This window comes from Accipiter gentilis, chromosome 8 (assembly GCF_929443795.1).
Source record: "Accipiter gentilis chromosome 8, bAccGen1.1, whole genome shotgun sequence".
Classification (NCBI taxonomy): Eukaryota; Metazoa; Chordata; class Aves; order Accipitriformes; family Accipitridae; genus Astur; species Astur gentilis.
Genome location: NC_064887.1, coordinates 11,363,809 through 11,389,412, shown reverse-complemented (window position 1 = coordinate 11,389,412; position 25,604 = coordinate 11,363,809). Strand labels below are relative to the sequence as shown.

The following is a 25,604-nucleotide window of genomic DNA, read 5'->3' as shown; positions in this document are numbered from 1 at the left end:
ACTTTTCCTGTATTTTGTTGAAAAAGGCTGCGCAAGAGAAAAGTCTGGTCATGTGAATGCCCAAGAGATTAATTAACCTTTGTGCCTTTAAGCCTCCTGAGCAGTTCAAGTCAGAACAGCAAAGACAGAATTTGCAGCAGAATTACCTTTCTGGAAATAAATATCAGCCTCTTCATAGCCCTGTTGGATATATATTTTGCCTTATTTCTGATCTAATCCTACTATTTTCAAATTCTGAAGGTTTATAAATTACTTACAAAAATGGAAACCCGGAGTAAAAGTCAAACTGTTTTTTGTTTGGGTTTTTTTTTTAGTTGTGTTTAAGATTAGGTGTACAGTCTTCTCTCAGTTACAGGCCAAAGTCTGCTCCTGTTGAAGGTTCTATCTTGGACTACAACAGCAAGACTGTACCCACCCACAAGTAGCACTCAGCTAAAATCAGGCTGCTTTAATCTCACTTTCAATCTTCTTGCACAAATAAGGAAATGCATTCTTGTGCACCTACAACAAAAGGAGCCTTAGTCCTCTCAGGAAGTACCGTTTCTTTCTCTTTATGCACCTTTTAGCACAAAAGCTGAAGCAAAGCGAGTGTGACGGGCTGTGGACTTTCCCTGGGTTCCTATTACTTAGGGTTGCAAGTAAAACCGGGGAAATTCTATTTTCCTACCAGTAAAAAGAGCTTCAAGAGCCCAAGACAAATAGCAGGCAAGGAGACTTTTATGTAAATGCACACACTTCGTGTAGTCATTATCTGTTCGGTGTGCATTTTGTAGTTTCCCTCTTTGTGCTGCGGCCCATCAGAGTTATCACTTAAGCGCTCGGCTGTAATGGGCGAGTCTGGGCCGTCTGCATTTCCTGATGGGAACAGAACCGAGAAAAGGAAGCTAAACCGGCGCAAACCCGGCAGCAGGTCGGCGCGGAGGGCGCAGCAGCCCTGCAGCCCCCCCACGGCACTACGGCAGCCGGGCCGACGGGACAGCCTACGCCCCCGAAATTCAAACAACGTGCCGGGAGGGAAAACCTGCAGAGGCCCGGCCACGGTGAAGGGCCACAAAGAGCCCGGCTCCTGCAGAAACGCCCACTGCTGGATTTTTGATGTTTATTATTTTTCTCGGAAGAGACTACCCCGCGCTGTTCCAGCTGGGTCACGCACGCTTCGCGCAGCAGAGCCGCCGCCGCGGCGGCCAACGCGGGTCCAGCGCGGAGGGAGGGCTGCGAACCGCGGCCAACACCAGGGCAGGGCAGAGCGCCTTCCCGCACCCGCCGGCGGTTCCAGCCGGAAGCGGAAGCGTCGGCCCAGGCGGCAGCGGCGGCGCTGGCGCTATAAGCGGGCGGCGGCGCCGTGAGGGGGGCGGCTGATGCTCGGTGGCCTGCGGGTGAGTGCGGCGGGGGGCTGCGCCGGGCCGGCTGGGTGTCCTTATCGCCTCCCGCCGCGGGGCGGACCCTCCCTGGGCCGCCCCGATAAGGGGGAGGTGGGCGCGCTGCCCTGCCGGGGTACGTCTGGTGCCGCCCGAGTACGGAGGGAGAGCCCCCGGTTGTGGGGCAAAGCGATTCGGTTGCAGGGACTTCAGGACTCTCAGTGTATACTCTTCGCATGTCTGTGCGTGTTAATTGAATACATCTTTACGTGTGTTTTACTGATGGAAGACTCCTTACTTTCGGTTAAAAACGAGTTGTGGCTGTGGGTTGATGCATAGGTGTAGCTTGCACTTCCCTGGTTATTAATTCATCCTCCTAGCCAGACTACTTATATTGCTGTTGAATTACTCTGAGCTTTAACTCTTTTATGTGAATGTGGCAATAGGTGAGTATTGTTAAGCCAAAACTACATCTTACTTGTCCAGAATTAGTTTGCTTCTATGTTTATTTTTGTCTTTGCTCTTCTAAAAAGAGGTTTCCAGCCTTTTAATGAACCACATAATGATGGCTAGCAGACACTGTAGTTCTCTTACATCCCCTTGTTAGGGGAAGAATCTGAGTGGAAAATATTAATTAGTGTGTTTTCTTCCAGTATGTCCAATTCTGGCATGTTTCCATTCTGCCAGAGACTCTAGTTCTGTCTGCCATGTGAATATGCAACAGTGTTACATGAAGCAAGATGGTTCTTGGAAAATGTGCTGATGCTAGTTATTGATTAAATGTGTACCTTGTCTTCTGGGCTGAAGTGTTGCATTCAAGATGATTGTGTAACACGGTTGTGTAAAGTATATGGTTCTGTCATATTTGTGTTACAGACCAATTTGAATCAAAAAAACCTTAAGTCTTTAGTTGTATTGCATAGTGTAAGAAGATACCTTTATTTAGGCAACTAAATTCAGGTAAAAAGCACCTACTTGCATGTAGTTGACTATAAAATTGCTATGCAAATTCAGAGTAGAAAAGAATACTGTTTTTGTCATCTTTCTTCCTTCACTGACACCCTACCCTCCAAAAAAATAGATGTACACCCACAGTTTGGTTCACTGATGATTGCCTTCAGTGCTAACACCTGGACTTAATACATCTCAGTGCAACTTCAGAACATTAGTTTATGTTTAACTGCTGTTTTGCACCAGGAGGTGCTGGTCTGTTACAATCCTGATAAGGCAGGCACTCAGACTCTGTAAAGTATCATCTCAAATGCTGTTTGTTAGAGCTAACCCTATAAAGAAAGAGGATAGTGTTGATAATCTTGCATCGATTCAGGTTCTGGGAACCCAGGGTTGCGCAGTGTTGAACAGACCTCCTCTGATTCATGCACAGCATGTTGTGCAGGCCCTGTCCATAGAAGGGGTTACCCCATTTCAGTCACTTGAGCTGTTAGGTATTCTTTTACAAGCAAACAACTCTATTCATCACTTCTACTGTCAAACAGAAAGGATACTTGCATGAGAACGGTCTGCTTTTTAGATAAAGGCAAGGACACATAGGGGTGTAATTGCAGGTACCAAGTGGGAGCTGCCTGCAGGCTCCCCTGTTACAACTAGCTGCTGAGCTTATCCTGCAGCCATGGGCTGTGTGTCCCACAGCACAGGCCTGAAGGCCACGGCTGTATGAGAAGCACAGCACAAAACAAGCCTGGATCCACTCAGGTTAACTGTTACGTGGATCACCAGCTCCTTGGTGTACAATGGCCTTTAGGTCAGGATCGCTCCAACTACTCTAATACGTCTCTAAAACAAGTGTGCCGTTTGGTGTCTGCTGTAAATCTACAAAAATATGGCTTGAAGCAAGAAATTGAAAATATAAAGTTTCTGTGTGAATACATCTATCAGCTGGGACTTAATTGTCTGAGGAAAATGATAACAATAGGGAGAAGGCAGAGCTATTTTGGGATAGTATGCTGTGTGAATGTTCTGCTTTGAAAACATCTATTCCTCCTCCTATGTAGTCAGCCATTCAACCAACATTGCATTCTTCCACTCTTGGTTTTGTTTGAGTTTTTTTAAACAAATAACATTAATGAGGTTGGACACAACTGAAATTGGGAAGTAACTTCCTCAGCTTGTGCTGAAATCAGCTAGCCAGCTTTGGAGCTCATCCTGAATGTGGTTTCTTTTTAACAGTTTGACCAGAAATGTAGACTGTGAGGATGTTGGGAGACACTGTAAAACCTTCCTTTTTGATAAAAAGCTGTGTGACTGTGAGCAGATTGCTGTTGCACAGGTATAAAGCCAGCAACAGGTAATGGAAGATCCTGCTGGGCCTTTGTTCTGTTGAATTTCACAGGGAAAATGCTTGGATATCGCAGTACTAAGCATGAGAGAAGCAGCCCAGGCTCAACATGACAACTGACTTTGCATAATCTTTTTTCATTCTCCTTTTAGTAACAGAAGAACACTACTCCTTTGTGAATTTGTGCTAAATCAGTTGTGTGACACTTTTCAATAATAGCAATGCTAGCTATTGCATTCTGTTTGTACTTGAAATGCATCTTATGCAAGAGTTGAGCTCTTAGTCTTGAATTTCCTTCAGAGTCCAGATGTAGATTGTGGCAGTATGGGAACAAGAAATCTTTCAGCTCTTTACAAGATAGTGTCCTTTTCTGAATAAGCAAGGAGATGGAAAAGAGCAGGAAGACAAAGTTATTTTAGGATTCAAAACACATAAATATATAAGGACCTACTGCATTTTAGCTCACTTTGCACATTTCTAGTTTGCCTATTTCTAGTTCTATGTCAGAATGATTAAAAAAACTTATATATGCACCACTTCTACATGATATGTGTACTGAGGGTGTTATTTCCTAGTGTCCACCTTTGAAAGTGCCTCCCTCCATTTTGTTCTCGCTGCTAGCCCTGACTTCACATCAGAGAGGGTTTTTTAGTGTGGTTTTTTTTTTTTTTTTTTTTTAAAAGTAGTCATCTCACTTGGTAGCATCTGCCTGTTGCAGGTATATAACAGTTCATAAACGATTTTTCTTGTTTCAAAGGAAGCCAGAATGTTTCTGGTTTTCTTCACAATGCTAGACAGACTTGATGATGAGCTGTAGTTCAGCTCTGAGTTAGTGAAAATTGGTATTCAAGGGTGACAAAAGCACATATCTGGCATAAAAAGATGAGACTGATCCTCCAACAGTGATGTTCTTCCAAGCATTATTTTCTTGTTTTTCTGGGCTATGCCTTCATAAATGCCTTTACCATTCACTCTTAATCAAAACCCTACCGGTATCAGGTCTTCAAACCTTAACCTGCACCAGCTGTTTCTTACAAAATGTGTTTATTCCCAACTGCAGTGGTAATTAGAGCTTTGTTCCTGAGCCAGCTGGTAGTGAGTTGGTGAAAGAGAAAGACTTGGTGTGGAAGACCTGTGGAATTACTGTATACTAAGGAGGACAGTTGTATGTTATTGCAGGATGTTTCTTCTTGTACTTCTCAGCTCTGAGAAATCTTAAACCTGTGCATTGTAAAGGAGAAAAGAGAGTAAGAAGGGAGAGGAAAAAAAGGGCTCACTTTCTAATCTCTCCTGCATAGCTATTCATCTCCTTTATACCAGTAAAAACTGTAAAGAACCTACTTCATCTTTATTCTAGTGTAATGAGGACCTCTATGATTTTATTTATTTATTTATTTATTTTTGTATAGGAAAGGTAAATTGTTGCAATTTACTGAATTGCTCAAACTCAGTTTGTTCTTGTTCTTCTTTAGGCAAAAATGTCTGCAGCATGTGATGTTGTTGCGCTCCACACTGGGCAGAAGATGCCTCTCATAGGACTGGGAACTTGGAAAAGTGAACGTGGCCAAGTAAGCAGAGAACACTACAAAATGTGCTCTGGACTAGTATTTCGTGTTTTGTGCACCTTTTTTGAAGATCCTAGATCTGAGGCCTCGATCTTTTGGTTCGATGGTTTTAGTCTCAGGTACTCTGCAGTCAGTAGAATGTATGTATGTATTTGCATGACTAAAGCCTTAAGGCACAAAAGCAGCAGCAGAAGATTCCTTAAGACTTGTTAACCTCGGCCTCAGGCAGTGGTGCTGTAGGAGATGAATCCAATGAGTGGGGTGAGACAGGTAAAATGCTGTAGCTATAATATGGTGCTTGACTCTTCCACTGGTAAATCCTTGGGCTGCCTGTTTGACCAGACATCCCTCTGGCTTGGGCTGGTGACTCAGCTGAAAACATTATCTTAGGAGGCAAGAACTCTGTTGTTCTTGTAGCAATCCTGTTCCAGCGGTCTGCCTATGTTTAGCAGAAAAAACAACGTGCTTGGGTCACCCTGCTTTTAGACTAAGATGACTACTGTGTCATTAGACATTCATTCTGCTTCTAAATGCAATGAATTGGCAAACACCACACTTGGCAACAATTCTGTGTGTTACTATAAACTGTCTGTGGGAATGTTTGCATGCTATGGACTGTGCCTCCTATTGTAATACTTCTCCCCCTTGTGTGTTTTTTCCTTTCTGTTTCATTTAGCTAAAAGATAAATTCTTGGGGGAAGAGATTGCACCTACTTGCTGTGAAAGGCAATGTCCATGCTTGGTGGAATTCATAGCTGGTATTGTTGTTTATAATGCCTTTTGGATTATGTGTACTGTTGTATGTCTGTGCAGTAAACATTGTATATCTTACTGCTGCTCTTGCTTTAGCTTTATGATAGCTTTTGGAGTATGTGGGATGACATTGTGCTCGTGACTGAGAAGGAAAGTTAAAACCCTTCTCAAGACGTGCTATTTTTTTCATGCCAGCTAGAGGAAAAGGTGGGAAACAAGCTATACAAATTAAATCTATTCAGGGCCATTTTATTGTCAGTCTTCCTGTCCAAACAACTGTCAGGACAGTGGATTGTTGGGAATAGAAGCTGTCCTAATGTGGAAGCTGACTTGGAGTGAGAGCTCAGTCAACCTCTTAAATGAGGACAAGTGTGAATGTTCAGCTCTGTCACTTAAAATGTTATCTGACAGCTGAATTAAGTTTATTAACATGCAGGAACTTAATGGATGAATTTCTGTGCACCCAGAGCAGTTAAATGTGCATTGTCTGAAACAAATGCCTGAAACTAAACAAACAAAATATGAATGTGGTGTTTGTTTTGTGCACTAACTGTTCTGAGGAAAGTGTGGTCTTATGCACAAGCAGGATCCTTACTGGTTCTCTTATAATTTAAACCTAATTCAGATGGATTTTGCCCTAGTAAGCAGTACTTCTAGCAGCTGAACCCCACATGGGATCCAGCCATCTTCTCTGGGGTCCCATGCAAATCATTGGGAGTCACTTCTTTAGAATATCTACTATCTTCAAAGGCTTATTCCTAGAATATATTGAAGGAAAAATCGAGAAGGTGCGGTGAAAATGGCCAGTCGCAGAAGTTGCTGCTCTTCCTATAGAATAAATAAATTCCTGTTTGTCACTCTTCAAAATTCAGAAGCATAGCAGCAATTTGGCAGAGCGTGCAAATGATTTACCCTTAAAAGCACATGATGTAGTTCAGGGAGAATTATTGTAATTATGAATTAAAGACTAAGTGCCAAAAACCTGGAGAAGCAGGAGAATTATAATAGATTATATTTAATCTAGCTGTTTCCCAAGTAGAGGCTATTTATCAAAAGTTCTTTTATGCAAGGCATACATTAGAAGCAAGAGTGGAAGTGGATGGCTTTTAAATTATTTCACGTAAATATTTTGCAGATTGTAATTATTTTCCTTGCCAAGCTGCTATTCAGTCTTGACCTTACTCTCTTGAGTAATTCCTTTATTATTGCTGTTACTGTTCCTGATCCTAAACCTTGACCTTGTAGCCAGATCTTAGCAGTCCAGTACAAAGGTGTCATTGCAGCCCTATTTTCCTAGACAGTAAGAATAAGGGGAGGAAATTAGTGAATCTCAAATAAAATAATAGGATGTTTTCTGTCTTACAAGATCAAATGCTAGAAATTTGTTTTACATGTTACCATAGGAACATAATGAAGGGCTACTGAATGGAAAGGAACACAGTACAGAAGCTTATGAACTGGCATCATGAATGAGTTCAAAGAGAAGTCCATTCAGACAGGAGCATCAAAATATCAGTAGCAAGGTTCTTTTAATATTGGACCTTGATTATCTGTAATCCTTTAATGCTTTGTTCTCTTCTTTCGAGTGGGTCATGCTTTCAACCTGGAGGATTGATCCCCATCTGATGAACAGTCTAACCTGCTGTGGCAGAGGCTGGTTCTGTGGGGAAGAGAGACCGGGGCTTAGGGAAGTCCTGTTTCTGTGTGAAACTTCAGGAAAGTTGAAGAGGAAATGTGTACCTCAGAAAACCAGTCAGACTGGATGTCTTGTGACAAGATTGCAGCTATGGAGAGGACTGTTTAGTTCTTGGAAAAGTTTGTTAGACAATGTAGAGAATCCTGGTTACATGCACAAGAATTCATTACTGCTGGATTATATTAAGGGAGGGACTTGAATTCAACATCTGAAGGATAGGAGGCCAAACTCTTTATTTTAGGGAACATCAATTCTTTAAGTTGGCATTACTTATGTGGTGGTCTGAATTCCTTTTTAGCAAATTTTAGTACAGTATGTACAAACTGTGATGTAGCAATACTTTCGTTCTAGTTGTATTGCATCTGAATATCATGTGGACTGATCTGGTTTTTTCTTATTTCCTGTCAGTAAATGTACTTGGACTGCTAAAACATGACAACTTTGCAGGAAGCAGGGGAGACTGTCAGAGCCTTTTCTTTCCAAGTATTATTGACTGGAACTTTTAGAGTGAAAGCTTCATCATAATGGCTTGGGCCTCTGGAGAAGAGGCTCTCTAGTCACTTGAACTCTGTGTTGCTTGGAAGTATAAAGTTGGCTTGTTAGTTTTTCACCTTGTGACATGCAAACTGAAGAACTGAAAATCTAGTAATGGATATTACAATGAACTGGGTCTTAGAGATTCTGTTTCTGCCACTGATTGTTAGCAATGTTGTGTTCCTCCATTTTCAAAAACAAAAGAGGGTGGATGGGAAGGCCAAGTACCTAGCTAGGATGTATAAATGGGGGTGTAGTTCCTAGGACTTCACTATTCAATGAAGGAGAGTAAAGCTGCAGTTGCAATACTGTCTGTTTTGGGGCAAACCACTTCAAGAAAAGCATGATGGGACAGCAGCAACAGTGATACAGGGTTTGGGAAAGGTGAGTTTTGATGAAAGATGGAAGTGTCTACAGTTACATGGTCAAGAGAGGTTTGAGAGGAGGCATGCTGGTGCTTTCCAAATGCGCAAAAACCCTCACAAAGGGGGAGCTATGGATTTCATGTCTGAGGACTAGGATGGGGTATCAGGGCCATCTTGGTTAGACATCTAAAAGGCTTTGAACCTAAAGATGGCTGATCATTGGAATAGACTGCCTGTCACTTACAAGAAGGGTTTTGACAATTGTGTGTAAGAGTTGTTTAGACTTAGTTAGTCCTGCTGTGGGGTATGAGGATAGACTCCTTTCAGACCTACTTTCTGGTAGTTATATGATGCTAGGTTGGTGAGTCACACTTAAGCTGTGTGGCTCAACTTGCCTAATGCAAAATGAACTCACTAATTGCTTCTTCCATAGCAGTATTGACAGGCTAAACTAAAGAATATGTGAGAGGTTGGAATGATCCTTTGGCGGCTGTTACTTCACAATACCAAATATCCAGAGGCATGTGAATCTCCAACTGCTTCTGTTGTCTCTTTTTTTTTAATCTGCCCCCCAGGAAATGCATGTACCTGTCTGAACATAAGCTCAAAAATACAAAACTTTGTGTTGAAACAAAGTACTCTTCTTAAACTTACATCTATCTGTTATTAGTTAGTGTTTTTTTTCCCCTCCAGAAATGCTTTTTTTTTTTCTTTGCACATTTTCTCTTGATTGTTTGCCTTTTGCGTGGAACAGGAACTCTCAGTTCACATTGGAATGCCTTAGCAGGCTGAGAGTAGTTTACTGAAATACAGATTTTGTCCAAATCCAAACCTTATTTAAATGACCAATCCCAGGTTTTCAGTGCTAGAAACTTATCAAAACATGCTGATACAGAAATACAGCCTCCTGTTTATTGCTTTGCAGAGACATGTTTGGAGTTCTCTTATCCCTAGTTCTCTGCAAGTGGTGCCTACTTTAATTTTATGGCAAATTTTGTGCCTGTTTAGATTTAAAAAAAAATAATTATCCTGATAGAGGAAATGGGGCATTAGTACAGACAAAGAACGCTACTGTTTTTCCTTTCCTTTTTGCTTCAGCTCTACAACTCTCACCTTTTTGGAGGGTGAATATGGAGTCTTAAAAGTCTTTAGTATGTCTGAACTGATTTCAGAATTACCACGACCTTGACTTTGTAGTGACCTTCTGAGGAATGTCTTTGTCAAAGTGAAACAAAGACTGTAAATATCCTGCTAGAGAAAGGAAGAGCTTGCTTCACTCCTGTAATAGAAGTGCTTTGTCATTCTGGCTAAGGCAAACTGGTCTGCATTCCAGTTTTCCTCTCAAAATGCCAAAGAATGCAGTCAGAATATCCTCTGTCTACTGCAGTTCTTGACAAGAAAAACAAATTAAATCCATCAGTAGAAGAGATGTATTTTTCAGATTTGATTCTCCCTTCTGTTTCTGTAGCATCTGAAAGCAGGACTGCACATGTCTTTAATTGGTGTTAATAACTTTATCAGCTTTAAAATTGAAAATGCTGGTACTTTGATTAAGTTGAAAGAAATTAATCTCTCTAGCCTTTGTGGATGAATTTTTTTAATCTCTTGAAGAGAGACATAATCCCTATAAATACATTAAGGCCCTATTGCATCAAGCCTTATACACAGAGTAATTTACAATCTTTCACAATCTTAAGAGACAAGTCAGTGAAGAGCAGTGTGTAGAAAGATAAGATGTACTCTTACTGTAGTGCTTTGGATAGACGTAAAAGAGAATGTGTGCTTACTGTCCACTGGAAGTTAAATGAAATAGATTTTACTTAGTGCTTGTCAGTCTAATGGGAAATAACGATGACTCTGAAATCTGTAGTAATTCTTGGTTCTCGCAAGGGACCTGTTGCTGTTGGCAACTCCTTCATTGTCAGCAATGGGGAAAGCAAAATGCAAAGTTGTGAGCATCATCAGGAAAACCCCTGCAGGCCATGGGTTAATATTCAGCAGTGTAGTGACTTCCATTGTTGTGCAATCAGAGAGAATGAGACATGAAGGGAAAATGTGCCATAGAATAGCATTATCATAGAAATTAAGTGTTAGCAGTTGAACCAAACCCAAACTCTGGCAATTCTGGAATTGGAAACCAGGCTCTTAACTGACATTGATCGATTGGTCTGTTAGCTCCAGAAAGTTTGTATTCCTAAGCCATGATGTATTTGAAAACTGCTTCTTAAAGCTCATTTTATATTTAAGAAAAGTGTGACAACTATAGTTAAGAATGAATCCCTATTCTATTTTGTGAGTTCTTGCATGCATGGTCTGTTTTCTTGTTACTCTTGGAGTGTCTGCTAGCAGTTAGCTCTTCACTCCTAAAGACTGTGCCACAGAGGACTGTATCCTACTCTGAGTCTTGTGACCTTATATAGATCTGTGTTTTGGGGGTATTCCTCACTAAGGCCCTAATGTGTGGGGTTTTTTCTTCTTCCAATCATGTGACCCTTCTCACTGATTGTGTTCGATAATCTGTTTCTGATCATAGGTGAAAGAAGCGGTGAAATATGCCCTAAGTGTGGGTTATCGACACATCGATTGTGCAGCAGCTTACAGCAATGAAGTGGAGATTGGTGAGGCCTTCCAGGAATGCCTTGGGCCCAACAAGGTAAAAAGACAAGAACAACCATGCTGACTGTGTGTTGTATCTAAATTTACAACTGTGACCTGAAAGTAGACTGTAAAGTTAACATTTGTGGCTTTTCCTCCTAGACTATCCCAGCTGTTTGTTATTAATCAGGAGCAGGCATGAAAGAGGGCTTTCTGTCCTCTAATAACCATCCTGGCTGTCAGGAGGAGAAAAGATTGCCAGGAATATTTGCAGGGAAGCTACAGAAAATGCCTTTTAAATTTCCCTGTATGTCCCTTTCTCCCTTGCAAAGTATCCCAATTTGGGTGTTCAAAAATTGGAGGTTCCCAGAATCAGTAGTTACAATGTAAAATATTTGCCATGATGTATACAAAAACTTACTCTAGTTTGCCAGTCTAGAATAGCATGCAATGGTAGGTAGCCACAGCAAATTCAGTGACTGGGTTTTTTGGTTATAGATAAAATAAGAGTGAGTAAATACGTACTTTTTTCTTTTTAAACAGTGGTTGCTTTTGAAGGTTTGGTAACTGTGATTCTAGGACCTGCACCTGAGAGTCCATGGCCTAAATATAATGTAATATGACAGGCATTCCTGTGGATGACGGAATATTAAATTCATCCCTTGGCTCTTGTTGGCTTGAAGGGCCAGAACGATTTCCTGTACAGCCTCAGAGCCCATGAAAAGAAGGTTCTTATGTTCCTGCTTTCCTACTGCTCTTGCCTTGGCTTTAGGGCAATCCCTTTGTTATGTGATTAGCTTGAGAGAGGCTGTTTTCTGCTTGCTCCAGGGATTCCTTCCTACCAGATATGGTAACTAATATAGGGAAGCATAGGACTCTTACTCAGTTCATACTAGCTAGCTAACTTAAAACTAGAATTTCTAAAACATCTTTCTCTTTGAACACAACAGCCATATGTGAAACACAGAAATAGCTGAATGGTTGGAGGAGAGAAAATAAGGAATTAATTGTTCCAGCTTCTACAAAGTGTAGACTTAAGTGGTATTTGGTTACACATAAGACAGTGAGAAGTGACCTCTGATGGTGTTCTGTGCTTCAGTTTGCCAAATATGATCTCCCCTTTGCATTTTATACTTCCTAGTTAACCAGTTCTCTATTTGTGTAATTTCTGGGTCTTACCCTTCCAACACAGGATACAGGGCACTCAGTGCATTCCTTCCAGAACCTGGAAAATCAAGTGCAGAGGTTTGGGGAAACTTATTCTGTTTATTTTCCCACACTTTTTCCATGAGAAGCATTCTTGGTTTATAACATGTGAGTAGAGTAAGTTAGCTGGTTGTGCCTAGAATATGTGAATTGTTAAATAGAAATTACTCAGTTTATTCATATGTAAATTTTGTTATCTTTCTTTTGGCCACATCACACTTAGTAGTGGCTTTAACCCTTGAATGGGAAAGTTTGGAGAAGAGTGTGTGTGTGGAGAGGATTGTTTTGTTTTTCAGATCTTCTAATAAATTGCTAAGTATTTGGTATATTTTAGGACTTGCCAATGTGTGTATTTCTCTCATTCCATCCAGTATATTTTTGAAAGGCTTAATCTGTACGTTGCATGTGTTACCTTTTTTTAAAAAAAAAAAACAAAACCAAAACTTAAATTGTTCTCTTTGTTTTAAAGCTAGTTGGGGAATTGCTGCAATTCTCTTTCTGAACTTGTTCCAGTAAATCATGCTCTCCTCCCTTTCTTAAAGATTATTAAAAGGGAGGACCTGTTTGTAACATCAAAGCTCTGGAATACCAAGCACCACCCAGAAGATGTAGAGCCAGCGCTAAGGAAAACACTTGGAGATTTGAAACTGGATTACCTGGACCTGTACCTCATGCACTGGCCTCATGCATTTGAGTAAGTTCTATGTGGAAAGGGCACAGAATGCAGAAACCCCAGTTCTGCATAAGTTGCTGGTGTTATAACTTGAGGACCTTCTTTCTGAGCTGTGAATTTCTTCCTGTGTATACTGCCTGCAAGATGTTTTTCAGTGTGGCTAATAGTGTAGTCCTACAGACCGTCATACAGACACTCTTTTCTACCCACAACCTGTACGCTTACTCATATTTGGTCCATCATTCACAGGAACAATTTTTCAACTGTCATTTTTCTTTGATTTTCAGTTGGGTGGGAATTTGTTTACTTTTAGATTTGTAGCATGTCTGTAAACATACAGTAGAGGAGACAGAAATTCTGGGTTTGTGTAGAAGTATTGTAAATAGAAAAGGGATCATTGTTCTCATTATTTAGCAATGATGAGGCTGGAAAAATGAGTATTAAGTATTCATTTAAAATCTTTAAGCAATTACTTAAAATTTTTAATAGTGGGAACAACTAGGTAATGAAATTAAGATGACTAAACTTCTGACAGTTTGGCATGGGTGCCAAAGTTAGGTAACTGAAAGTAGTCTAACTGGGAAAAAGTAATAAAGCTTTATGGGACAGGTTTCTATGCTGAAGTTTGCCATCTTACGCTAGCTGAAAATTTGCCTTGCTAGGAGGTAAAATCTTTGAGTTTAAAATATATTAGAAGTTTAAAATAGTCTAGTGTCTATCATCTATGCATTGGGTAAATGTGGCAGCTGTTCTTGGTTCTGCTATTGACCTACATGGTAATCTTGAGGAAATACCGAAACTGCTTTGTGCCTTAGTTTTATTTATCTGTAAAATGAGAATTAAGTGCTTTATAAAGAAGACAATACTTTTCACTAATAGTTACTAACTGTAATGGAGTGGCCAAGCACATGCAGTATCATAGTGGTATCTGTATGAGCAGGAAACGAAAAAGACTACTTTTGACACTCTAGTTGCAGTAATTCTACAATTTGAGGAAATAGGAGATGAGAAAGTTTTCCAGTTAAGTGTTGAATGCACTTATCCTACAACCCCATCAGGAGCAGAGTTCCTTGCTTTATTTTCTTGCAGATGTGGTTGCAGTCCCACCAACCCACCCTGCCCCAATAAGTAAAAAGTAAGGGGCAGGGGGGAGGGATAAATCTCCTTACCACATGTTTGCATGGAGACTTTACTCAGCAGGGGAAACCCTGTCAGTTTAAATGGCTTCTGTCTGTTCTGCAAATTTGAGAATGTTTTTTTCCCTTTCTAGTCATATGAACTGAATTTTACAAAGCATACAATACTAATGATAAGAGGAAAGATGCTCAAAGTATAAATACACTTCTCAGCATAACAGAATGAGGAAGTGTTTTCAACTAGAGCTGGTTTGAAGGAAGAACTGTTAAAAATTCCCCCTGTTGTGAAACAGGTTTCTTTTCCCGTTGATTGGAAAAAAAAATAATTAAACATTGCTTTGGTAGTAACACAGATAATGATGTATATTTAGATGTTACTAATATTTAAATGTATTTGATGTTGTGGAAACTGTTGACAAAACTGACATTCTAATAAAGCAGTTTCTCATTTGAAACTGTTCACTCTACAGGTTTCTATTGGCTCTATTTCAACTGTTTTAATGTGTGGTTATCTATAATGCCTATTGTATTGGGAAGCTAAGCAAAAGAATGTTACACAGAAATTAAAATACACTGGATGAAAATCACAGTGCCTCTAGGTATTGAAAATTAATCTCTCAATGTATTACTCTTGACATATGAGGCTGCTTTTCTAAGTTGGGAACTCATAGGGTTTTCTGAGTTTTTTTGGTTCTAGATCTATCAATGACATGAAAAAGAACTATCTCCCCTTGTCCCCAGCTGCTGCCATTTCTCACACTGTTCACTGCTTAGCTAGGGCCATGTAAGTCTGTCTCCGAGATCTGAGCTAGCAGAGTCCTGCAGTGGTTATGAAGCAGCGCTCTCCCAGTGGGATTGCTGGCACCCCTTCAAGCACGGACTGCTCAGAGACCAGTCATAGCCCTTTGGCAGTGTCGTGGTGTCGCACTGCATGTGTTACGTTTGTTTGGGTTTTAATTTTTATTTTATTTTTTAAATGTGTTGGTATGACTAACTGGAAACACACCCAACGTGCAATCAACATGTACATGTTAAGTGCAGATTCTTACAGAGGTCTTGTATCGAGTGCTAACACTGCTACAGAATCCAAAGGGAGTGGGAGAGCCAGCATACTTTGAATGCAGTATCTCCTAGATAGCCCTTAAACCAAGATCCCTTTGGTAGCAGCTCAAGACTATGAAGAATATTAGTCCTCCCTCAAAAACAAATAGAAAAACTAAAGCTGCCTTCTGAGTTGCTGCTCTCTAAATCAGCTGGTTTGCTAGGATCAAAGTGTGCAAAGAGCTGCTGCTGTGTATACATTGGCTTATCAGTTCTGTGTAGTCAATACCGTACAGGTAAGTAGTTCAAAGTACTGTACAAGAAGTTTACATAGGAAAGACTGTATGTGAAGTAAGTTCTTATAGGTTAAGTCAGCATAATGAAATTCAACAGACAAATTAGCTCAGTTTGTACTCTTCTCTTCAAACTATGTATAAGCTTTTGAGAATACTTTGAGGAAAGCTGCTTTTAGTGAAGAACTAATATAATATAAATTATGTGGTATATGTACTTACACTTTACCTTTGATGCTATAGACGAGGGGACAATCTCTTCCCAAAGAATCCTGATAACACGATGCGTTATGATTACACTGATTATAAGGATACCTGGAAGGCTATGGAGAAGCTGGTAGAAAAAGGTCTTGTGAAAGCCATTGGGCTGTCAAACTTCAACAGTCGTCAAATTGATGATGTACTAAGTGTGGCTACTGTCAAACCAGCTGTGCTCCAGGTAAGATGAATGAAGGAGAGGAAGAATACCTTTCCCATCTGTCCATAGGAGTGAAGAATTTGCAAACCAATGCTATGTGTTTAGCACAAGGGGTGCAGTTTCTGATGCACAGGGAGGGATATAGCTGGCTCTGCAGGAGCAGGCACACAGGGGCAGTCCTTCCAGGCAAATTAATTTGTTGCAGAAGAGGCCTATATCCATGTTGTGTGGCCCTTTATACTTGCTTAGTTGAACAGGTCAGTGGAAGAGTTTGTCTTCTCTGTGAGGATCATTTTACTCTATAAGAAAAAAAGACTGAGGGAGTAACTTGAACCCCTTCTATAGAGAGCTTCTTTGTTTGTTGGATGGTCTGTTTGGTACATGGGGAAAATCTAGCACTCTAAACTTAGGTGATCTAGTCTCCTTTTCCTCTAAACTTAGTCTACCAGACACTTTTTTATTCTTAACCTTTATCCTCATAAGGTTTTCCAGAATCTGGAATGACCTGTGATGTGTTTGGTTCTGCTCTGCTTTTGACTTCCTGTTTGTCTAGAGTTTTGTGTTGATATCTGTTCTCTAGCCACTCATTGTGGGTCATTTTAATAGGTAGAATGCCATCCTTACCTAGCTCAGAACGAGCTGATAGCTCACTGCCAGAAACGAGGACTGGTTGTTACTGCCTACAGTCCTCTTGGTTCTCCAGATCGCATGTGGAAACACCCAGATGAGCCTGTGCTTCTAGAAGAACCTGGGATCAAAAAACTGGCAGAAAAATACAGCAAGTCACCTGCACAGATCATCCTCAGGTACAGAACAATTGTGAGAGAGGGTGATATTTGGGACCTGGCCTTAAATAAAGCAAAGCCTGTAAGTTAGAAGGAATCTACTTAAAGTATGTGTTCTTCCCCATTGGTGAAGAGTTAAAATCAGAGCAAACCCCATGTGGTGCTTGTTTTACAGAGTTGGTAGAGTAGATCCTGCTTTAGGGCAAGTGGATGGACTGGATCAGAGGGGTTCTTTGAGGGCCTGGATCCATGCCTGGGACAGTTTGCTACCTTTTCTGCTGTGGAATAGCAGTAGGACAGTTAAGAGAGCAGTGCACCACATTTGAGTCCCATCTGCTGAATTTGCACATGGTCAGTTGCTTGAACCCTTCAGCTCTTGCTACTGCATTCAGGTGGGCTCCCAGGAAGAGGGGGCTGAGGAAGGGACCTTCCTTAGCACTGAAGAACCATTTGCTGTTTTGTTTTTATATAGTAAAAGCCAGCTGCTGGATACTGGGAAACAAGATGATTGAGTGATATCCAGAATATGATCAGCACCTTGTAAAGTAAAATTGGATTTCTGTCCTTTTTTTTGTGTCTGGCTCTGTATCTGTCAATATAACTAGTACAGTCTTGGGCAGCAGCAAGTTACCCTGTCAGCTGACTATTTTCAATATTTTGTGCTCAAACCACTAGACAGGCACTTGAGGGATCTGGGTTTTCTTCTAGTTTCTCAGTAGTTGTCGTGTTGGAGCTTGTGTAAAATGCTTAAGTACATTTTTTTTCTGATTATTTGCTGGGTTTTTAGCTTAAAGCACCTGAAAATTGCTTGTTCAAAGGTATGAACATCTTCCTCTCGTTCATTAGTCCAGTGGCTACTGTTCTGCTTGAGCTTGGACATACTAGGTCCTAATACAATACATTGCTATGTCAGCCCTCTTCTGGATATTTTTATTTCACATAGAAGCATAAGTGGCATCTCTGCTGCCACAGATTATTACTCAACCCAAATAAATATGGTTCTTGGGCTGCACACACAGATCTCTCTCCTCTTCTTAACAGATGGCAAGGGCAGCGTAAAGTGGTTGCCATTCCCAAGAGTGTCACTCCCGCTCGCATTCAGCAGAATCTCCAGGTAAGGTTAAACGGAAGAAAGGAGTTTCAGCAATGCCCTTTCATGTGAGTAATATACTGTCCTACTACTTGCAGAGCAGCAAGCTGAAGCACTTGGTTCATAACTTGTTCATCAGTGTATGCACATGCTTAGAAGGGAGGGTAAAGATTTTTGGAAAACAAACTTGATATGTTTTAAGCAGCTAAGCGTGTGAGTGTGTGCATATGTGCACATGCACAGTCTTGTTACCAAAAGGTAAAGAATGTACTTTGTGGAAGTCTAAATGAAAAATCTTTGCTGAAATTTGAGACATGTATTTATTGAACAAAGGAGTCTTCTAATGATGTTCAGTGGTTCTTATTTATGAATAATAGTTGCTTTACCCTGCAAGTGAGGGCTCGTGACTATTTCTGCAGCGAACTGCCTTTCTAATGATGCAGAAGGGGTAAGTGTGGTTCACTGCTGCTCTGAAGTAGAGACAGTTCACTTTAGAAATTATTTGAAAACTCTGACTTCAAATAATCTTGAGGGAGGTCTCCAGATCACCTCCTGTGATCTTTTTTCAGCCCTTAATCATACAGATTGGCTGGTTACATTTTTAAGTTTTTTAAGTTAGGAGTTGTTTCTTTAACTGTTACTCCCATTAAAGCAAATCCTGCCATGTAGTGTGCTGCTAGAAATCTCAAGAGATTCCAGTAAACTCTGCAGTTACTCAAGGTTTAGATCTACATGGGTAACAGACTATTGATTGAATAGGCAGCACTTACTTAGAGGAACAGTCCCACTGCTTTTTATCTTTGTGGAAGAGTGCGATGCAGTATCAGTGTAGGCTTAGAGTTAGCAAGTGTGTGAACACCTCAGACTTCAAGCCTTTGTTTTGATGTTTGTTATAAAATGAGTTTAATTGCAACTTCATATTTATAAATGGAAGACAAACTAATGATAACCTATGGTCACTGAATAAAGCCTCTTGCTTGTGTTCTCAGGTGTTTGATTTCAGCCTCACAGAAGAGGAGATGAGCCACATTGGAAGCCTGAATAAAAACTGGCGTTACATTGTGCCAATGATTACGGTAAATTTCCCATATTTCTAATACTTTTCATTATGTGCATGTAGCCACAACTTGGGGCTTTTGCAGTTTTCTTTCTTTTACTGCCCCATCAGAACTACTTACTCATAAGAACACTACAACTTTTTAGGGTATCTTAAGATGAAAGAATTTTTCAAAAGCTGGGTACAAAAAAGGTAGCTTTTTGAAAACTTTTCTGATCTGTTTTCACCACTGATGGCTCTCTGTAGTTCTCATTACTGAACTGTTCATGGGCCTTTAAGCCGGAGTCCCATCTTACTTCAAATCTCATGAAACTCCTGCCGATTCGTTCTTCTCAAGTACAAGCAGGCTAATGTTCATGGAATTCCTCCAGAAGTACTCCTTGTTCTGACTGTCCCTGTCTAGTTTATATCACAAGCCTCCAAGATCAGTGGAAACTTAGGGTGCTCTTAGTTCCTCACATCCATTGTGGAAGTCGCATGAAGGAATTTGTCCACTCCCCTCCAGTGGATGCCCCCCCTTTCAGAATCTGTTGTAATGACCTTCCTCCAGTGTAAGGAGTTTGGCTTAGGCTGTTGTATTTTTCTTCCCAAATCCATTAGCTGCAGCATCTTAGCATCAGTAGTTTACTCTGTCACATGAAACCTTACCTCATGTGCTATCAGATGCCGGTCTGTTCTTTTCTTATATTAAAGGACCTAACCTTGTCCCTTTCCCCTCACTGAAAAAAAAAAGTCAATTCCTTGTTGTCTCCTGTCTTTAAGATGTTCCTCATTTCTTATTGGCCTGCTTCTGACTATACAAGAGAGCTGTTGCCATTCCCTGGTGTGTCACTGATCAACATGTGGCAACTGTGCTATAATGAGTCTGAAGTGATCTATCCCTTCTCTATTATACAGTACAATGCATAGTTACACTAGGTCTCTCTGCAAATTTGGAAGCTGTCAAGCATACCCTTGCCTCTTCAGCAGTTTGTCTGCCTGTAAATTATTCTTCAATAGTCAGTGGCTACTGGCTATAGGAATTCATCAGGATTTATAGGGTTTATAGGAATTCTCCAGGTTTTATTGTTGAGGTTTTTTGAGTAATTGAGAGCATATTTGTGACTCATCTGAGTCAGAAAAGAGAAGCTGTGAATGTGTGGTGAATGACTGTCTCCTATCAAGGATAGATAGTTGTTACAGCTTTCACTGTTTGTCATTCTGGGGCTTAGAAGTGCTTCAAGGCTGTGCTTTTAACTGTATGGTTGCTTCAGTATGTGTGTGTAAATATAAACCCCCACATCCCTGCAACCAAGATTATCTTTGTGTTTATGGCTCAGGAGTCTGTACACCAAACTGCAAGCTTAGCTGCTGATCTGTGTGAATGTGGTAGTGACAAGCACACCTGCTGCTGACAGTATGTTTCTTTCAAGTGTTTTGCTACTTGTGCTGCAAACAAAGTTGTTTTGTTAATGAATCTGCAAAATACATTAGAATGTAGCCTGGCTTGGATGAGCTGTGGATAATTCATGTGCTTTTGTTACTGGCGAGACCTGATCAGATCACAGTGATTCACAAAGGAGAGATGAAATACAGTTCAAAGTGCTAGCCCATCCAACGAGGAAAAGGGTGAATGTGATGCAGCTGGTCTTCAAAGATATTGCCATAATGTCAGCTAACAAGACGGGAAGAAGCAAGATGAGGGGAATTAAAACACAATTCTGTAGATGTAAGATCTCTAGTGGAACCTTTTGTCTCCTGCCCATCCCTTCTGGGCTTATTGGAAAGAATTTTCATCAACTGTGAATTAAAATTCCTGTCTAACCTTTCATGCCCATCTCCCCTACAAATCTAACTTGGAGCACCTGGATTTCAGACTGTGATATGACAGTGATATCAGAGCTCCTATCATAACTGACAAGACAGTTTTTCCTTGCTTTGCTTCATTGATATATAACAACAAGTTCTTATATTTGTGCCACTCTTCTCTACACGGTGTTATGTTTAAAGCCTGAGGAGAGGCCATTACATTGCATGTAGACAATTTAAGTTGCTCTATACTTTAACAGTTCATTATCTGGATAGAGGTTGGAAATTACCTTCTACCAGCCTGAAATCCAAACTTTTGGAAACACATAACTGGACAAGGAATATATGTATTTAAGCAAAACTTGAATGACTAGCAAGCCAGGAGAGGAGGAGTGATGGTGTTGTACACATGATGATCTGTCTGGTTTTGATAGTTGGCTACCGTTGACCTTCAGTGTGTTCACTGCTGATTTCCCCCCCCCCCTTTCAAATTCCTGGGGTAGACTGGAATCAGCTATATGAAACATTGCTTCTGGCAGCTGCTGTCTTGGCATGCTGCGAACAAGAATGCTTACCTGAAGAGCTGTTCTGTGTAGCAAAATATGCAGGGACAAGAAACTGGGGGGGATGGGGATGGGACGGGACAGACGCAATGAGGAATATGAATTCTAGGAACATGAGGAAGTTGTTGGCTCTCAAGAGAATATGAGGAGACCTGAAGATATGGTGATACTTTTGTCCACAGTTTTAAGGATTGCCTTCAGTTGACAGCTTCATTTCAGCTTTGTTTTATTTTAATCTGAGCATCAGTCAAATGTTCAACCTTAATGTTTTAGTTTTCTGCTCTGTAGTGCCCCCAAGTGACTAATTTCACACTTCAGTAGTCACTGTAAACAATTCATTACTAGAGATTCCAGTTGTTGCTTTGAAATGCAGGTTTTATACTGAAAGCTAATAGAGGGACTTGCTAGTGGATACTTGGTTTGAAAGTCCCTGTGATTCCCTCTGCCCCCATAACATTGAGTGATCTCTAACATCACATTTATGTTAGAGAAATAATTGATTTTTATATGTATAACTTCTATTCAGTCATTAGTCACTTAATGTAAGTTTTAGCTGAATGATGCTATTCTGTCACCCAGGGAGGTGCATATCTCTTTGCCAATGCTGCACCTATATTTCCCCAAACATTACAGATGAGGAGCAAGGTTTTACCTCAGCTCCTTGGAAGTTGGGGGTGTTGTAATGGACTTGGTGCAACTAGAAATGCAACTTGTGCATCTGAATGCTTAGAGGTGGGATGTAGGAACTAAGACTTCTGCATGGCCATGTCTGCTTTTGGGCCAGCCTGAGCCTCTGTTTCATTATCTGCGAACACTGGTTTCAGTATTCCCATTTTACAGCTGGAGAGGCTGGTCTTCTGTGGAAATGTTCTTAAACAAAAAGTGCTATGAAGTTCAGTGACACTAATGCTTCAGTATATGACCCTGAAGAAGTTATTCAATGTGTTTCATCTTGTCCATCTGTAAAATTAGCAGCCCAGCAACTCTCTATCATGGAAACATGGGCAAAAGCTCCAACTCCAATAAAGTGTTTTGAAGCGTGCATGTTACAACACTTATTCAATAACAGCTATGAGGCGAAAGGCTTTTAACTATTCTTAATCTAATTCTTCAAGCCTCAGCAGCTTGAAAGACTCTTGCTCTAGGCTACAGAAATATGTCTGCTTTTTTTTAACTATTTTTTTTCCCCTCTAAGAAGTGCTAAGAGGACTCAGGAAGAGAGGGAACAGCTTTTGTTTAAGCTGAAAAAGGTGCTCCCAAATGTATGGGGTATGAAGATTTTTAAATCTAAACCATGCAGAATTTGAAACTGAGAGTAAGAATGGATTTTTATCCTTCTGACTTGAGTCTGTCTGTTTACTTCACAGGTGAATGGAAAGCTAGTAGCAAGAGATGCTGGACACCCCCATTACCCCTTCAATGACCCCTATTAACTACTAGAAAATAAGGTGTTAGAGTAACATGCTTCTCTGCATGCCCTTCCACAAAATAATTGTTGCCACAATTTGTCAAAAAACCTGTCCAAATGAAACCTTCACAATGTACTGCTTCTAATTGACCTCCTTTCTGGAGATACTGTAGCTTCCATGTAAAGTTTGTGGATTTATTATGACAACTGCAAGCTTGCTCTTGGAAGCATAAAATCTTTGGGATTTAGATAAAGAGTGGGGGAGTCTAAATCAAGTTCCAAACATGTCATTATCAGGCTAGGGCAATACTTTGGGTTTACTGCCTGTGAAACAGTTTTGAAAGCTTTAGTTATTACCATGAGGGGAAACAAAAAAGGAGTGAAGGCATGAAAACATTTTAAGACTAAACAACTGCTCAGCCATCAACCTTGATATGTTTGTTAATATTTTTTATACAGGGAATAAAGTGAAATGTGCTATAGTTGCACTATGTCCATAAACCATTCATTAAAACCCAAGTAACCAGCTGTGCCCAGTGTTTTTTATCCACTTTAGAGTACTTGTTGGACTTGGAATTCTCTATTTTCTTTTTCTTTTAATTTGCCTGTAGATTTGAGGAGAATAAATGCATACCCTGGAGCAGGCCTCCAGGGCAATCCTCTCTGTTGCTTGTCACTTCAATAGGTTTCAGCTCTGACAATAGCTCTGATCATCCTATCACAAAAGCCTCAAAAACTTTTTAGCAAGTCTTGTAGAAAAACATCCTGCTTTTCCCATAAAGTTGCCCAGTGTTTCTTTACCAAAGATGTCCAGTTTGAGTTCTGGAAGGTCACACCCTTAGTTCCTGACTATACAGTAAGAGCAAAGACCTGTCAAAGGACCCCTTTCATTTTGATGTTGCATTTTTGACTGCTTCCTGGGTTGATGCTTGGGAGAGCTGGTCCTATCTCCTGTTCTACCACTGACCTGCTGGTAACACTGGGCAAAGTCACTTTGCCTTTCCTGTGCCTCTGTTTTGCCATTTGCTATATGTCTCTGTGTTATGCCCTGATGGGGGCTAATTTACTGAGTCCTGATAAACTGTTGGGGAGGACTGGAACTCAAGCTCTAACAATGGTTTTATTTTGTTTCTGTCTCTTAATGAATTGTCTAGCCATCTGAGTACAAAGGGACTGTGGTGTTAGTACCTACCAGAGCTCTGATGGTGATACCTTCTGTGGCCTTAGCAATGTTAACACTTTATTTTGGTTTTCTCTACCTGTAAAATGGGACTAATGTTCATTTGCCTTGGTGCAGCCAGGGTAGCAAGGCAGAGTTTCTAAAGGCCTCTTGGATTTAAAACAAAGGAACTCTTTCAGACCTGTTGATGCCATTCAGAGACAGTCATAGGCACGACTCCTCATTTGCTGCTTAACTGACTGTAAGTGAAATAAAGAACACTTATTTTTCCCGTAGCAGTACAAACACAGAATTAGAAAAATAATCCTCTGTATTCCTATAGTTCAAGAATTAAAGAATTAGATTATTTTAGTTTTGAGAACCTCATTTACAGTAGCCCTATAGTAAAACTATGTTCATCTCAAGCGTAATGCCTCCTCAACTATTTCCTGCCCTGGGCCTCACAGCGTGCGGCTGAACTGGAACAAACCTGTTTATCACTTTTTGTAATCCTTATGTAAAATTTAAAGAACTTCTGTTCCTCAGTTAAGTGTTCCTGATTTCTGCTGAATCTACTTCAGTGGAGAAAGCCATTACAGCTCAGTTAGGATTCTTTACTAGACTGGATGTTTTCTTTTAACGGAAATGAAATCCCCGTTGGTTTTTTTATTATTCTAATCAAACATGGGTGACTTTGAATACAGTTCTTACTGCAGATCAGTAGGGAAGCGATTGTACTTTGAAGGCACTACGTAGACTGTTAACAGCAATCATCCTGCCACGAAAAGTGGCTTTTGTTGCATGTATTTCCACTTGCACATTTGCATGTCTTAAATAAACACTGTACTCAGCATATGACTCTTGAGACTTTTTTCCCCCCTCTAATGTCAGGGCCCCAATTAACTTTTTCTAGTTACTTATCTAATGATGAGTAAGTAAGTGGGCAGAGAGAATTCCCAAGGAAAGCAGATTAATTCTGTATCTCCATTAAAACCCACATGCATGGAGTAACATAGTGCGGTTAAAGCTGGTGAACTTTTATCTTGAAGTAACACGGGGAAATGAGCCTCCAAGTTTCCACCAATGGCTTTGCTGCTGCTGTGCAAGTTTTCTGCAGGTCTCTGCTGTCACAGCTGCAGCAGCCATGTCTGCCTTGTCTGGTAGGTTACACGCGCTGTGGGAAGAGCAAAGCAAAGCATCGCCATGAACTGAGCTGGAGCCCATTGACCGCACACCTCGAGTAGGCCGAGGTTGAATGGGGCGAGATTATGCCAGGGCAGGAGTGCTAGTGCCTCCCAAAATGTCAGGCAGAGGAAAACCAGCTCTTCAAAGAAAGGGCTGGCGGTCGGGCTGTTGGCATAGTTGGACGCGCACCGTGTTGATGAACGCCCGCCCTCGGCTCGGCAGCAGGCTCTGCTGTGTCGGCCGGCTGGAGGGGCTCTGCCTGCCGGTGCTGAGGAGGGGCCCTGCCTGCGACGGCAGCGCCGGGCCGGCGGAGTGCCGGGGTCCGTGACCCGGGAGCAAGGGCCTGGCTCGCCCTTCCTGCGCTCTGAGGTGAAAACCCGGCCCGCAGGGGCTCCCCCGCCTTCGGGGGGGAGGGGGGGGGGGCAGGCCCTCCTCCCGCGGCGCCCACCCACCCCCACAACATGTCCACCTTCCCCCGGAGCGGGGGGGGGGGGGCGGGCAGCGAGGCCCCGGGGCCCGCCCAGCTGGCGTCTGGACCGGCCGCGGGCAACGGCGGGGAGGCGGCACGACGCGGCCCCGCGGGGCGGACTACACTTCCCAGCATGCCGCGCGGCAGCGGCTTGCCGGCGGAACTCCGTTT

The 25,604-nt window shown here is 41.3% G+C and overlaps 1 protein-coding gene across 3 annotated transcripts; it reads left to right on the top strand.

Moving 5' to 3' along the window:
- The first annotated feature begins 349 nt into the window (after nt 1-349).
- AKR1A1 (aldo-keto reductase family 1 member A1) lies at nt 350-24,637 on the top strand. 3 transcript variants are annotated; one of them, XM_049807815.1, is made up of 9 exons: nt 350-1,376; nt 5,127-5,222; nt 11,101-11,220; nt 12,911-13,062; nt 15,755-15,950; nt 16,536-16,735; nt 17,756-17,828; nt 18,794-18,880; nt 22,580-24,637. In XM_049807815.1, the coding sequence occupies exons 1-9, from the start codon at nt 1,359-1,361 to the stop codon at nt 22,643-22,645; spliced, it is 1,008 nt and encodes a 335-aa protein (XP_049663772.1). In that variant the 5' UTR covers nt 350-1,358; the 3' UTR covers nt 22,646-24,637. The 3 variants fall into 3 exon arrangements, with proteins under 3 accessions (XP_049663772.1, XP_049663774.1, XP_049663775.1); XM_049807817.1 differs by lacking the exon at nt 350-1,376 and adding an exon at nt 1,576-1,600; XM_049807818.1 differs by lacking the exon at nt 350-1,376 and adding an exon at nt 1,656-1,804.
- Nucleotides 24,638-25,604: the final 967 nt, after the last annotated feature.

Coding starts and splice junctions, on each gene's coding strand:
- AKR1A1 (XM_049807815.1), top strand. Junction 15,951..16,535: donor TCAAACCAGCTGTGCTCCAG/GTAAGATGAATG, acceptor TCATTTTAATAG/GTAGAATGCCATCCTTACCT. Junction 17,829..18,793: donor GCATTCAGCAGAATCTCCAG/GTAAGGTTAAAC, acceptor TTGTGTTCTCAG/GTGTTTGATTTCAGCCTCAC.